The sequence below is a fragment of the Brienomyrus brachyistius genome, chromosome 20 (assembly GCF_023856365.1).
Source record: "Brienomyrus brachyistius isolate T26 chromosome 20, BBRACH_0.4, whole genome shotgun sequence".
NCBI classification, from domain to species: domain Eukaryota; kingdom Metazoa; phylum Chordata; class Actinopteri; order Osteoglossiformes; family Mormyridae; genus Brienomyrus; species Brienomyrus brachyistius.
In genome coordinates this window covers 17,112,312-17,126,477 of record NC_064552.1, presented here as the reverse complement: position 1 = coordinate 17,126,477, position 14,166 = coordinate 17,112,312, and the positions used below count along the sequence as shown (strand labels likewise).

Below are 14,166 nucleotides of genomic sequence, written 5' to 3'. Positions count from 1 at the left end.
CGATCCTCGTGTGTGCCACACCCCCTGATTATGCTTCCCTGATCTTGCCCAGCTGTATCCGATTATATTCGCCCAGTCCTGTCTATTTCAGTCCATGTCTTGCCTTAGTTCATTGTCCATCATTGATGTTACTGATGTTTGTTGATGTCAGTGCCTGCGTTTTGCCCCCTTTGGTCCTGCCCGTCAATAAATCCCCGTTTTTCCCCGTATTCCGCCTGCCTGCCTGCTTCCTGCCCACTCGCCTGCCCGTGCGATCACCCGCTTCACCTACGATCGCAACCACCGATCGTGACATACATATACACATATATAAACTTTTCTATAATGAACAAAAACATGTGTTTATTCGCCAGAATTTTACAACTGACGTTCTACTGTAACAGAGTGGAGATCGCGTGTTTCCTGTGGAGCTCCACTTTACGTCGTAAAGATTAGCCCCACTTTGCGTTCTTAAAGATCACGTGTTTCCTGTGGAGCTGACATATTTCCTGTGGATCTCCACTCTACAGTCGTCTGCAGCTAGACCCTTCTCCCTGCTGCAGCTACGTCCGAGGGCCATCCGCATCCGCCGCCGTCTGCTTTTAAAAAATCCCGCTGAATTTCTGACCATTATCGCCCGTTCCCGCTGTCTGTGTCTGTCAGTCCCGCAATATTTCTGTCCAATCCCGCCCGCACCCGCAGATCCATTAACGAATATACTGTATGATGAAATAAGTTTATATGCATTAAATGTTTTATTCCAATAGAACACGAACTAAATAAATAAAACAAATTCAACAAAAATCTGAACTTTGAATCGCAAATGAATGTGAACTGAGCCCAAAAACTATTCAAATGTGCAAATGTCTGCATAGCTATTAAAAAAACAGTAATCAAATCTATACAACAAATATATGTAAGTAGTATAGTAAGTATTATTTTCTTTTCTTTTATGCATGAACATTTAACATATGATACGTAGATTAAGTTCTTGTGATAAAGTGTTGTTGTACAACCAAAAAAGTTTTGATCAGTTATTCCAGAAATGCGAATCGTTTTTCTATTGTTCTACAGTTTAGAATATTGTTAAAGTATTTAAACGTCAGTTTTTTTAGTCTTATTTCCATACGTAGCAGAATTTTTTTGAGGGCTGAGGGGAAGGTGGTACTGTCCAGTATATTGTTCCCATTTACCCTTTGTCACCTTTATGAAACAAAATTTGCTATATAATTTTATGCAGTTCTCATACTTTTTCATTTTGGGTATTTAACACTTATTTAAAGTAAGGAAATTGTATAATAAAAAACATTTTTAATATTTTTGGTATAAAATAAGATAAATATATAATTGTCTTTATCTATCAATATATTTACTTCTACTTATGATCAAATTTGGCAACGTATATGTATCACAGCATATAATCTCATATACATATTTACAATTAAATGCATTAATCGCGTATGAAAACCGAACTTTTATTTTGACACAATAAGCGGAAATAGCGACCGGAAGCCTCCCTCTTATTCTTGCCAGCTTCTCACTGCTTGCTCACAGCAGCAGGGAAAACGGAAGTACTATAAAAATCTTTTAATTTTTTGGATAATTTGTCAACGTGGGTTTGTTTTACCATGGGAGGTGGAGACTTAGTAAGTGTCTAATTTTGTTATATTTTCTTATCAAAATATGATATTTTGTTAAATATAAACCGTATTTGCCTTCGGGAGTCCGAGTTGAGTGGTCTTTTTACAAAATTGCTGAAGGTTACTTAACGCAACATTGCTTCAGCCTGATCGTAATTCTCAGAAATATGCTGGCAACAATACCTGCTCTATAAAGGTTTGTTTCTTCTTTAAAAAATGCCTGTATTATCGAAAATATCAGGTATTTTGTCCGTGACTTGAACAGCCTGTATTGGAACACAACAACAGAATGTCCTGTTTTCACAACGATATATACTTTTTAATATACGCTTTTAAATAGACGTATATGCTACAATTAAATTGATGAGCAATGGTTTTCGAAAGTCTGGCAGACATTTCATATCGACCAGCACTAATCAACTGGATAACTCTTTGATGGTAATGTTGGGCAAAATGACCGAAAATATAATTACTTGCAGGTCGGCATACTCAACCGTGTAAAGAAATTAGAAATTTGGTGGACTGTGGAACAAACAGTTCCATCGTACTTAAATTTGTATACAGAACAAAAAAAAGTGTCTAACTTCAAGTAATAGTTCTACCGCAATCTTACACTCCACTAACTCGTTCGTGATGCGTTGTGAAAGTTTTGTAGATTTATACATGTATACATGTGCAGATTCATAGTAACCGAGATGGTTACATATGTTTGTTTTTAAACAGTATCGCCAGCAACTGGTGAAAATGATATAACACAGAAATTACTTTGGTTTTCACATGGATTTTTAACAGGTTAGTATGCCTGTAACTGGAACATCACAGGTTCAATTCTTTTGGCTGGCTGAATGATTGTATCATCGGGCCCTTGAGCAAGGCCCTTAACCCTAATTGCTCTAGGGCAGGGGTGTCCAATCTTATCCACAAAGGGCTGGTGTGTATGCAGGCTTTTTGGATAACATTTAGCTCAGCTGTTCACACCCAGGTGTGAGGACTCTTCAGCCAATCAGTCCTCTAATTAGTAATCTAATTATGGAGTCGTAGCAAAAACCTGCACACACAGCAGCCTTTTCTGGGTAAGATTGGCCACCCTTGTGGCCTGTACTACAAAATGGGGTTACTGGTTTATTGGGGTAACTTCGCGAGTAACTTGATGACGTGAGGTGTAACTTTGCGGTTAACCCACACTACGAAAGGGGGGTAGCTTTTACTTGAGGCATGCTGCTATGGCAATTTACACTGCGTCTCAAATGCAGTTTTTGTTCTTGATTAAGTTGAGGTTTCTGCGTAAGTCAACCCTATATGAACACCCCCCTCCAACTACAATTTCTTTGAAGACAATGCCGGTGTACCTGGATGATCCATACGACATTAGCACGCGAATCGTGAGAGGCTCTCTCTGTCAATATGTATGAAATGGACCAATGGCATATAATCTGCATACAATGTATTAACTGTTAGGGAGATAGTTATTCTAAAAGTCAAGTGGGTGTGCATTGTTCCCTGTTGTTCACTGATCAAACCAAACTTCACTAGATGTCTTGTCTGTTTTAAAGTTAACCCATTCATGTATTGTCCCATTGCATATTACATGGATACATTTGAACATTCAAAAAAATAATAATAAATTGTACGTAAAGCAATCTGGGAAACAAATGGATGTACAACAGTCACCATGAGCCCAAAATGCTAAACCACCATATCATTACAGCTGACAGGACCTATATTAGCAGTTAATACAATTTTGCACAAATCACAAAATGGTTTGAAGTGCAAAAATAATTGGTGTGCATCGTTATCTGTGTACTGGACATCACAGTTCTGTCATTAAAAACACCCCACCTTCCGTTAAAAATTATTAAAACTAGAAAGGCTCATATTCCATATTCAGTTAACGCAACCATGGTGACAGGTTCCTAGTCGTTTTTTCGCTACACATATGCTTCTGTTTTGTCCTGTTGTAAATCATTTGTTTGTTAAACAATGGCTCACCTTCTATTAAGTGTAGTATGAACAGACACCTTTTTCTTATTAGCTGTAAAACATAGAAACACACTAAGTGGGGGTTAGACACAAGAAATTCTTCATAATTAGTAGAAATATAAATACATAGCCCTACTACTTGACATGATTTTATATTTAATCTTGACTTGCTGCCACATACTCTTTCCACTACTGTTGCATTTGAAATTGGAGCAGTTAAGTTATTGTTAACATTAGGTTTACATTATGAGTAACATTACAGTAATGGAACTTTAAGGAGCATTACTTAATTCAGAAACCTATTGTTTGCTGTTATGTCGCATCTGTGAGCCTCTGTATTTATTAACAGTATTTAAATTCTTTTCAAACAACACTTCATAGTCTAATAATCGGTCGTGAGATATTTAAACCACGTTTTATGACCATAAAAATGTAATTACGCATTTACTCGGTCGGCAATATGTTGCCAACAAGCCTGCCTGCTTTTGTTGGCTGCAGTGGTATTGGAGTTTCCTTGCAGTGCTGATTTAAACTCCTCATAACCCTGCATAATTGTGACCCATCACCACGAAATTAGTCTTATGTGTGTATTTCTACCAGTGCAACTTAAGACTCATTTCATGGTGATGGGTCACAATTAGCATGCAGTCTTCCTCCGTGAAATATGGAGATCGCGCCATGACCCAAACAGTGACTTGTGCTGCCGAATGTGCTCCATGTGAACGCGCCTGAACTCCAATGCACTTGACACTGATTTAACAAATCGGCTTCTTAACTGGCATCGTAGTACTGATTAGTACCGATTGAGTCAACCTGATTTTGTCAACCCAGCATTCGCAGATTAATTCCGGGTTTAATCAGATTTGGTTAAACCCCCTTCATAGTACTGGCCACTGCTCTAGGGAGACTGGCTAACCGTGCTCTGTAGTTTACCTGAATACCATCAAGGCATTAGGTGACTGAGAGTGCCATTTTCTCCGGAGGTTCTGACTTACTAGAGAGCTACGTTTTTCTGCATTTTTCTGATTCTGAGCACAAATTTAAAAATGGAAGGAAAACGCTGAAATGGCCTGTTAATTCAGTTGGCATTAATCCACGTTCTGTAATCCATTTTCTTTCAGAACTTGAAAAAGAGCTGGCATCCACAAACTCTGAAGAATATTGAGCGTGTGTGGAAGGCTGAGCAACAACATGAAGCGGAGCGCAAGAAAATTGAAGAGCTGCAGAAGGAGCTGCGAGAGGAGAGAGCTCGGGAAGAGATAACTAGATATGCACAGGAGACGGGTGCTCTTCGGTACGTACTAATATTTATATCTCTTCAGTGAAAGGCTTCACCTTCAATCTTTTCTGAAAAAAGGTTCATAGTCATGCTTAGCATATTCCCGAGTTTAACAGTCATGCGTTCACTCACAGAAAGAAAGATGACCGCTTGGACTGGATGTACCAGGGGCCAGGGGGTCAAGCATCCAGAGAGGAGTATTTGCTGGGGCGACCAATTGACAAGCAAATTACCCAACAGTACGAGGAACAAGAGAGTGGTCCATGTACCCAGACTGGACTTTTGCCAGGCTCCATCTTCAACCCCACTCTCCCTGCCTCCACCCTTGACTTAGCTGCCAAGATCAGGGAGGACCCACTCTTCGTCATTCGGTATGTCATTTGCTTAGTCATTGATTCTTCTGTGCTATTCAGTTGTTGTTTTTCACTGAGGAAAAAAACATTTATACTTGGTTTTGCAAAGTAGTTTTTCATTATACAAATTAAACAATCGTGAACAAGTGAATGTTCCTGTGCATGCATCATTATATCTTTTTATTTATGTGTTTATAGCTCAATTTAAATTATTTTAACTGGCACTTAGTTCAAACCAACCAGTAGCCAGTACGTAATTCCACGAAATACAGGCAAACAACCCATATGTCCAAGGACGAATTTAGCAACTCCAATTAGCCTCAGCATGTCTTTGGACTGTGGGGGGAAAACGGAGTACCCGGAGGAAACCCCACGACGACATGGGGAGAACATGCAAACTCCACACACATGTGACCCAGGCGGAGACTCGAACTCGGGTCCCAAAGGTGTGAGGCAACAGTGCTAACCACTGCACCACCATGCTAACCACTGCACCACCATGCTAACCACTGCACCACCATGCTAACCACTGCACCACCATGCTAACCACTGCACCACCATGCTAACCACTGCACCACCATGCTAACCACTGCACCACCATGCCGCCCCTCGTGTGAATGTGTTATTTTTATTTATTTTTTTTGTTTGTTGTCCTTTCTGTTTGTCTATCAGGTCGTATTTCCTTGCTTCTCCAGCACTTTGGTCAGCTATTGTTGTTTTTAAAGTGCTTTATAAATAAACGTGACTTGACTATTTCAAATGACCTTGAAACAATAAAATTTTGTACCCTAAACAAAGTATTTATAAATGAACATGACAGGTTTTTACGACAGACTTAGATGAGTCTTGCCATAGACACATTTGTCCATGTATGGACCGTTGATGATTTCTATCGGCAATGTCAAACCCAGAAATTGAGGTAAAATATTTTGCAAAATACAGGCAAACAACCCAAAACCCAAAGGGAGATAACACTGTATTGTTGCCTTATTGCTAATCAGATTGTCTTAGCATGTGAAAATGCTCTTTGTAATACTTAAAGGAAACGAGAGGAGGAGAAAAAAAGAAATCTTCTTACCAACCCAGTTAAAATGAAGATGATCAAAAAGATGGTGAGTCTGTGGCACTTTACACTTTTTCAGAAAAGCATTGTGTTTTGCAAAGTCAGCCCAATGTGAAATATTTCGGCTCCCAAAAAAGCATATCTGGCAAATGCAATTAGACTGATGTAGATTTTCTGAATTGCATGGAAGGTACGTGGAACTATTGTGAAAATACAAATGTAGGTACACACAACCAACCGCAGTTACTTTTAGGTTGAGTTTCACCTGTGCTCAACTTAGTTTTAGATTCATTATTAAAACTTCTATGTCTGAAAAATGTAACATGAGTTTTTTTTTTTTAAAGGAATGTATCCATGAATATGTGGAATTTGAAAACCTCTTTTCAAGCACTTCCTTATTTTTCAGACATTTTGTAAACCATGGTGACATGGATGGATGCATGTGCAATGTGTTTCATGGATATTTGAAATAGGTTGAGCTGAGGCAGTGTGTATTGTACAAAAATTACTTCTTTTTTGCATTTTCAGCTGCTTTACAGATTGTGCTTTTGAAATTTATGGTACACCTGTTGTCAAACTTATTGGATTTTTTTTATCTTCTCAAAGTTACGCCAGAATTTAGAGAAGAAGGAGAAGAAGAAGAGAAAGAAGGATAAGAAAGAAAAGAGGAAAGAAAAGTACAAGAAACGCAGCACAAATGATGAATACTCTGGCTCTGAGGAAAAGTCGAAGCACAAGCAGCATAAGTATGCCTAGTGTACTGCAGCCCACTACATGATTGTTCAGTTTTGGATTATTAGTGGTGGCAGTAGCAGTGCTTGTTGGCTTCCATGGTGGCTCAGTGTGTTGCAGTGCCTTCCATCTTCAGGGTTGGAACTTCAGTTGCTGCACTATATTGCCAAAAGTATTGGGACACCTGTCTTTACACACACATGAACTTCAATGACATCCCATTCTTAATACCTAGACATTAATATGGAGTGGGGAGGCTATCCACAAGGTTTAGGAGTGTGTTTATGAGAATTTTTTACCATTCTTCCAGGAGAAGGCCCGGCTCAAAGTCTCTGCTCTAATTCATCCCAAAGGTGTTCTATGCAGGCCAGTCAAGTTCCTCCACACCAGACTTCCTCATCCATGTCCTTATGGACCTTGTTTTGTGCACTAGTGCGCAGTCATGTTCTAACAGGAAGGGTCCATCCCCAAACTCTTCCCACAAAGTTGGGAGCATGAAACTGTCCAAAGTGGCTTTGAATGGTGCAGCATTGAGTTCCTTTCACTGGAACTAGCGCAATACCCTAAAAAACAACCCCATACCATAATCCCCCTCTCCAGCAAACTTTATACTTGGTGCAATGCAGTCAGGCAAGTACCGTTCTCCTAGCAACCGCCAAACTCAGACTTTGTGCATCGGCTTACCAGTCAGAGAAGCATGACTTGTCACAACAGAGAACATGTCTTCACTGCTGTGGAATCCAGTGGCGGTATGCTTTACACCACTGCATCTGACGCTTTGCATTGCACTTGGTGATGTAAGGCTTGGATGCAGCTGCTCGGCCATGGAAACCCATTCCATGAAGTTCTCTATGCACTGTTCTTCAGCTAATCTGAAGGTCTCACAAAGTTTGGAGGTCTGTAGCTATTGACCCTGCAGACAGTTGGCGGCGTCTGCACACTGTGCGCCTACCACTTCGTGGCTGAGTTACTGTTGTTTCCAATTGCTTTGACTTTGTTATAATTCCATTAACAGTTAACCCTGGAATATTTAGTAGTGAGGAAATTTCATGAATGGACTTATTGCACAGGTAACATCCTATCATGGTACCATGCTTGAATTCACTGAGCTCCTGAGAGTGACCCATTCTTTCGCAAATGTTTGTAGAAGCAGTCTGCATGCCTAAGTGCTTGATTTTATACACTTGTGGCTATGGAAGTGATTGGACCACCCAAATTCAATGATTTGGAGGGGAGTCCCAATACTTTTGGCAATATATTGTATCTCTCTCCGTGGAGTTTACATGTTCTCTGAATATTGTGCGTTTTAAGTGTTATGTTGTCTGCATTTGAATATTATTGATTATTAGCCTGTCAGATCGTGGTACCTGCTGCAAATCCTAACACGAAAGCAATATATTTTTGTGTTTTAGGTCTCTGCACAGAGACATGGAAAATCCTGGCAGCTCCTCCACTCACAAATCTGGATATGGACTGCAGGTTAGTGGCATGTGATTATAACTACTTGCCAGAGTGAACAGTGACTGCATTGTGTCACAGGATGTAGCATTTTTATTAAAAAATACTGTAATCTGAGTTTGAAGTTAAAACAGGTAAAAATTGATATAAACAATTTTTTTTATCCTAATCAGGACAAGTGTTTCTATATTTTCCTGAGTTCAATAATTCATTTTATTGTATGTGAAGGGCATTTTTTTTTCCTTGTATCATATACTGTACATGCCACTGTGTTAAATCCTGTTGTTCCTCAATGAGGACAGTTTGGGCTTTAAGATGTGGCAGTGTGATTTTTATTCCAACAGTTAATTTATATAAAAAAACAGGTATGTATGTATATGTAATATACATATTTTTTCCCCTTTGATCTCAGGAGGCAATATATTATTTTTCCTGCTTAAGTGTTGCATTGTTTGACGCTCCATCTTGCTGTATTTCTTTGGTTGTGCCACTTGATTTAGAGCCGAGTTTACGTTTAATTGGACTGGTCAACCCTTTAATTTGAGAATATTGAGGATGTATTTTACTTGTGGCAGAGAAATCAAAACTTCAGAAATATTAACAAAGTAAAATGACTGAGGTTAAGGACTGAAGTGTTTTTGAAATACATTTTGACAGTTGTTGGCTGGGTAATGCGATATGACTTACTGTCATGATATTTAAACAATAAAATGAGAAACAGTTGACAAAGAACACTGCCAGATCACACATCAGGTCACACAAATTAATGCAATTCCAACCAGTCATATGATCTCTCATGTCTTTTAAGAAGGATCTACATATGCCCAACAAATGCACACCAAGGCAGAGATATTCACAAGTCACAAAATCAAGTCAAGTCTCCATTGTGGTTCCAATTTGACATTGCCATTTATCACAAATGTAACCAGCTTTTAGATTTTTTTTTCTATTAGTAATAGATGTGATTGTGCACTTATGCGTAGATGTGCACTTATGCGTAGTTGACTCATTGATACCATAAATGTTTTCAATGTGCCATTTGCCTCATTTGTATGTCGTTTTGGACCAAAGCACCCGCTAAATATGTAAATGTGAATTTAACACTAGCCTGACACTTTCAAATTCCAACAGCAGCTTTTCTTACTTGAGCGTCTAAATGTGTATTTTGGTAAATTATTGTCACGGAATTGTCAACATATTGTGTGTGAGTGTGTGTTTCCTGAGGTGGCCTTCTACCCATCTTTGCTTGCTTTGTGCCCTATGCTTTCTCCTTGTTTCCCATGCACCCAATGAGCACCGAACCCAAACACAAGGTTGTCAGACACCGAACTGCATGATGCACACGCGGTGGAAGATTTACACACGCTAAATACACGCGAGGAACAGACCGGGTACACACAAGGAATGGGCAAACACATGTGCGACAAAAGGGAAATGCTTCCATTAACAACAACCATACAAGGGTTAACACATCTCTCTGTGTTTTTATTCAATAATTGCTTTTATGTTCATTCCCTGCCCAGCCAATTTCAGGTCTGCATTTACAGTGGTGCCTGCAGTTCACGAACACAATCCGTTCCAAGAAAGTGGTCGCGAACCAAGGCAATTTTTCCCATAAGAATGAATTGACATTTGATTAATTTGTTCACAAGCCCACCAAATTTTTGTTAATTAATATTCTGTTTTTATAGTAAAACCTTTTTTTTAAAAAAAAAAAAAAAAAAAAAAAAAAAAAAAAACACAATATAGTGTGGCAACGAGCGGACCGAGGCATCGCGGGAGCAGAGAGAGACATGGAGACTTGCTTGCCGGGGAAATCGCGCTGTTTAACAATCCTTAACATTTAATATTTTTTCCACTGGCTTATAAGTTTCAAAATAATTTTTCCTTTTTATTCCAGTTTCCAGCCAAGAGTCACCATCATACAGACCGTCACCAAGGAAAGTCTTTTAGTGGCAAGTCAAGCCAGTCCCCTGTTTCTCCAAAAGCACAACAGAAAAATCAAACTACATGTTCCAGCGTTTCTGCACAAGCGCATAGGAACGGTGCTCAGGAGAAGGAGCGTGCTTACAAACGCTATGACACAATCCGACCCAAGTACGTCAGTATAGCTTGTTAATACGCTTTTGTCTCCAAGTTATTCCCTACCTCTCACAGACGAACATCATCATTTATTCATTTACTCCTTTGTGTTCAGGATGATGTCATCAGAGGAGAAGAGGAGGAAGCGAGAAGAGATGCTGGATTTTGCACGGCAACGTGACAAGGAGAGAATTAGCAATGTACAGAAATACCTGCGTCAAGATGAAGAGGAAAAGGAACGCGATGGGATAAAAGATCGCCATGTTGGCTTCATACAGTGAGTCTTACCTTGCATCTGACTTTCATTCGAAGTTCACTTTACAATGTTTTGTGCATCTCTTAGAGCCCTTTTCTGCCAGAGTCGATGCCTAATTTGAAGCTGGGTTGGGTCTGCGCTGTTCCACTGTTGCTTACCTGGTGCCATAGCTGGCACCATAGAATTGCTGCCCTGACACTGCAAACCCATGTCATTGGTGCATGGGCAGGGGCTAAGATGTGCTGTAAACTTTAGCAGAACAGAATTTATTTCCAGTGTTTGTTCATGTTTGGTCTTAGCATTAGGTAAAAACATGCAGAATTTAAAGTAAAACGAGACTACCAAAACTCTCCCAAAGTGGTACGGGACAGAAAAAGTTTAAAGGTGCCCCAATATTCTGTATTCGTTATTGGCAGACAGCCTCTAAAGTGTAATTGCAACATGTTTCTTTACGGTTACACATAATCACAGGGTTGCCAACTTTGGTCAGCTGGCCAAACTGATTTTTAGTTTGAGGCAAATCTGAACACGCATTTACATGCCTGTAAGTTTTATTACCTAATAAATAGTCTATAGGGTTTGTGCATTACTGCATCGTGTTTGTAACTAATTTAATATAGATTTACCATAAGATTGATGAGAGTCTGAAAGTGTGGATGTCCCGTTAGATGCGCTAGAATTGGCAACCATGCAATCAAAGATTGGTGCTTGCTTTCCCAAGTATGTGTTAGATGCATGTAATCAAATGACACTGGTGAAATGGAACTTTTGGATGAGCTGTGTCCATTTTGAACCCAGGGACTATTGTGATGACTCAGTGGCTATTTTGTGGATATGCCTAGCACCAATTTCAGACACTTTTTACTGTGACATCTTGTTTTTGTCGACGGATTCTTATATTCATGAGTGACCAGCTAGAAACATCGTAGGCTACTACCATACTTTCATTTTCAACATAAATGGGTTTCTGCAGATTTCAGTTAGAATCTCAATGTAAACTGTACATTCCATGTTCCACATTTTCCTTGTTGCCACAGTCATTGAGGGAATGATCCTCTTTTTCTTGTTTTCTGAATTATGCTTCTTGTAAAGCCATGCCTTCGATTTCAGGTTAAGTACGGTGGGGATGTCCACGCTGATAAGGGGAGAATACGCTTAAAAGCGTGTAACTTTTTATACATAAGCACCAGATGGGGCAATAAACCCTTTTGCTTTTAACCCGTAAAAATGTAGTCCAGTTCTTGGGTTGGGCCACTTCGGCACCACCTGAGAACCAGCTCCCTGTTAGCATGCGCATGGCACTAGTGGAAAAAAGGTATGTGTTTTTAGTGTGAAGGGGCATTTTTCTGGTTTGTTATACCAGCAATGTTTAAAATATTGGAATGAGATTTGTGCCCTAACCACATGATTATCCCCTGCTTGGCAGTGACATGAAGCTGGAAAGTGCTGCCTCTTCTCTGGAGGACCGGGTAAAGAGGAACATTCACTCTCTCCAACGGACCCCAGCTGCCCTCGAGAAGAATTTTATGAGGAGATAGTTCAGGCATGTTAAGACCTGCTTTAGTATATAAACAGTGTAATTATTCATATATAAAGGACCCAAACAGTTACCTGATGAACACCCTCATCAATATCACCTTTCGCTTTTTTTCCTCTTATCCTCGATAGGATTGCTGTATATTATCAGTCACTTAATTCCATTTAAGTTTGTAATTGTGGATGGCATCCCCACCCTCGATAATACAAATGCAGTCTGTGCTAAAGGGGGATATTCAAGCGTAATACCACTGCAGGTGAATACCTATTGGTTACCATTTTTACATTAACAGGAGGTAGAGAGAAACCTTTTCTACTTCTGTGGGTTTAGGTTTTTTTCTATTACATGAAATAGCAGATGGATATTTTACAAATCCTGTCATATCTTTACTAAGAATGTTAGATTGACCTATCATGTTTTTCAATTAAATACTTTGCCAAAATCTGTATTTTCCGATATGAACAAATTAAACGGGCCATTTCAGCACATTAGGTATTCAGTCTTTATTATGAGTCTTGAGAGAGTAAAAATGGTACAGTCACCATTACACCTATGCAGCTGATTTATTTAGTATAGTTCTTCTCTTGTGTAACACAACTAAAAGACACCAGTAAGGTGGGTCACGTTGGTGGGTACGAGTCAAGGTGGTCCTCTAGCACTGCTTAACACCCCAAAAGCAACATGTGTTCTATCATTTCTGTAAATCCAAAAATGAAAATGCTTTGAATTAAAACTTTCCATTTTCAGTGTGTATTCTTAAGGCTGACTGAAAATAGTAATACTTGTATTAATTAAAACATAGAAAAAAGGCAGAGGGAAAGAAATGGAAGAACATTTGGAGGTCAGGAGATTTTCAAAAGTAGGGGTCGGTTCACAGTTTGAAATATGGAAAAATGGCATTTAGAGCTTTTTCACAGAAATTTATCAATGCAATGCAGTTCCATGAAAGAGTTTAGTTTGTAAGTTATATTTAGCACAATAAGAACCTATTTTCCATTTTTAATTATTGTATTCCCCAGCCCTTGGGGAATGCACATGGTTTTAACACTGGTTTGCTGCCGCCATCTCTGTAGATGCGTGGTGTGTGAGCCAACAGCTCTCAAGCCATGGGATGGAATTTTGCACAGGCAGTGTATGGGTGATTGATTAAATCTGAATACATTTTGAGATCGCGCCAAAGTTGAAGCAATGCCACATAGTCATAGCCAAAATTGTTTGACAAATGAAAAATAAATCTTTTTCAGTCTTTGCAGTGGCATTGTATGGGTGCTGAATTGGAAATTATTCAGTTTTGCGATAAATTGCCCCAAAATTGAAGCAGTAAAAAATCTGTGAAAAAATCTCAGAAGGCAATCTGGGGACTCACCTTGGTACAGACCAATTGGTTACAGTACACTTTATGTAGTACAGTATACCTATGTTCATACATTTTCAGAGCTACACATATCCAGAAATTGTTTTTGTTGTTAAAGTACAAATACGAGACAGTGTTTCTTGTGCAGACATGTGCTTTTGACACTTTTTTTAAAAAAAAAATTGTAAAGCACTTTTTTTCAGTTCCCCCCCAAAACATTCAGTTTTTTAAATGAACAATTAAACATTTAAGTCCTTTTAAATGTAAATAAATTCCACTCAAATTAGCTTATGCTCCACTTTATTGAAAATAATGATCATGCAGGCTGATATTGAATAGAATTGTATTGCATTGTAGTAACAGTTCAAACATCGCCAGATATTGAATTGCTGCCTTGCAAAATCAAAATCAATCCAATCGTACTGTAGTAGTATTAGTGTGGAATAATGACTT

At 39.0% G+C, this 14,166-nt stretch overlaps 1 protein-coding gene across 1 annotated transcript; it reads left to right on the top strand.

Annotated features, from left to right (window-relative positions):
* The first annotated feature begins 1,485 nt into the window (after nucleotides 1-1,485).
* cwc25 (CWC25 spliceosome associated protein homolog) lies at nucleotides 1,486-12,845 on the top strand. Its single transcript, XM_048986931.1, has 9 exons — nucleotides 1,486-1,625; nucleotides 4,721-4,893; nucleotides 5,013-5,249; nucleotides 6,274-6,343; nucleotides 6,901-7,040; nucleotides 8,439-8,505; nucleotides 10,385-10,581; nucleotides 10,682-10,843; nucleotides 12,249-12,845. Exons 1-9 carry the CDS (start codon nucleotides 1,608-1,610, stop codon nucleotides 12,358-12,360), a joined length of 1,176 nt encoding a protein of 391 aa, XP_048842888.1. The 5' UTR covers nucleotides 1,486-1,607; the 3' UTR covers nucleotides 12,361-12,845.
* Nucleotides 12,846-14,166: the final 1,321 nt, after the last annotated feature.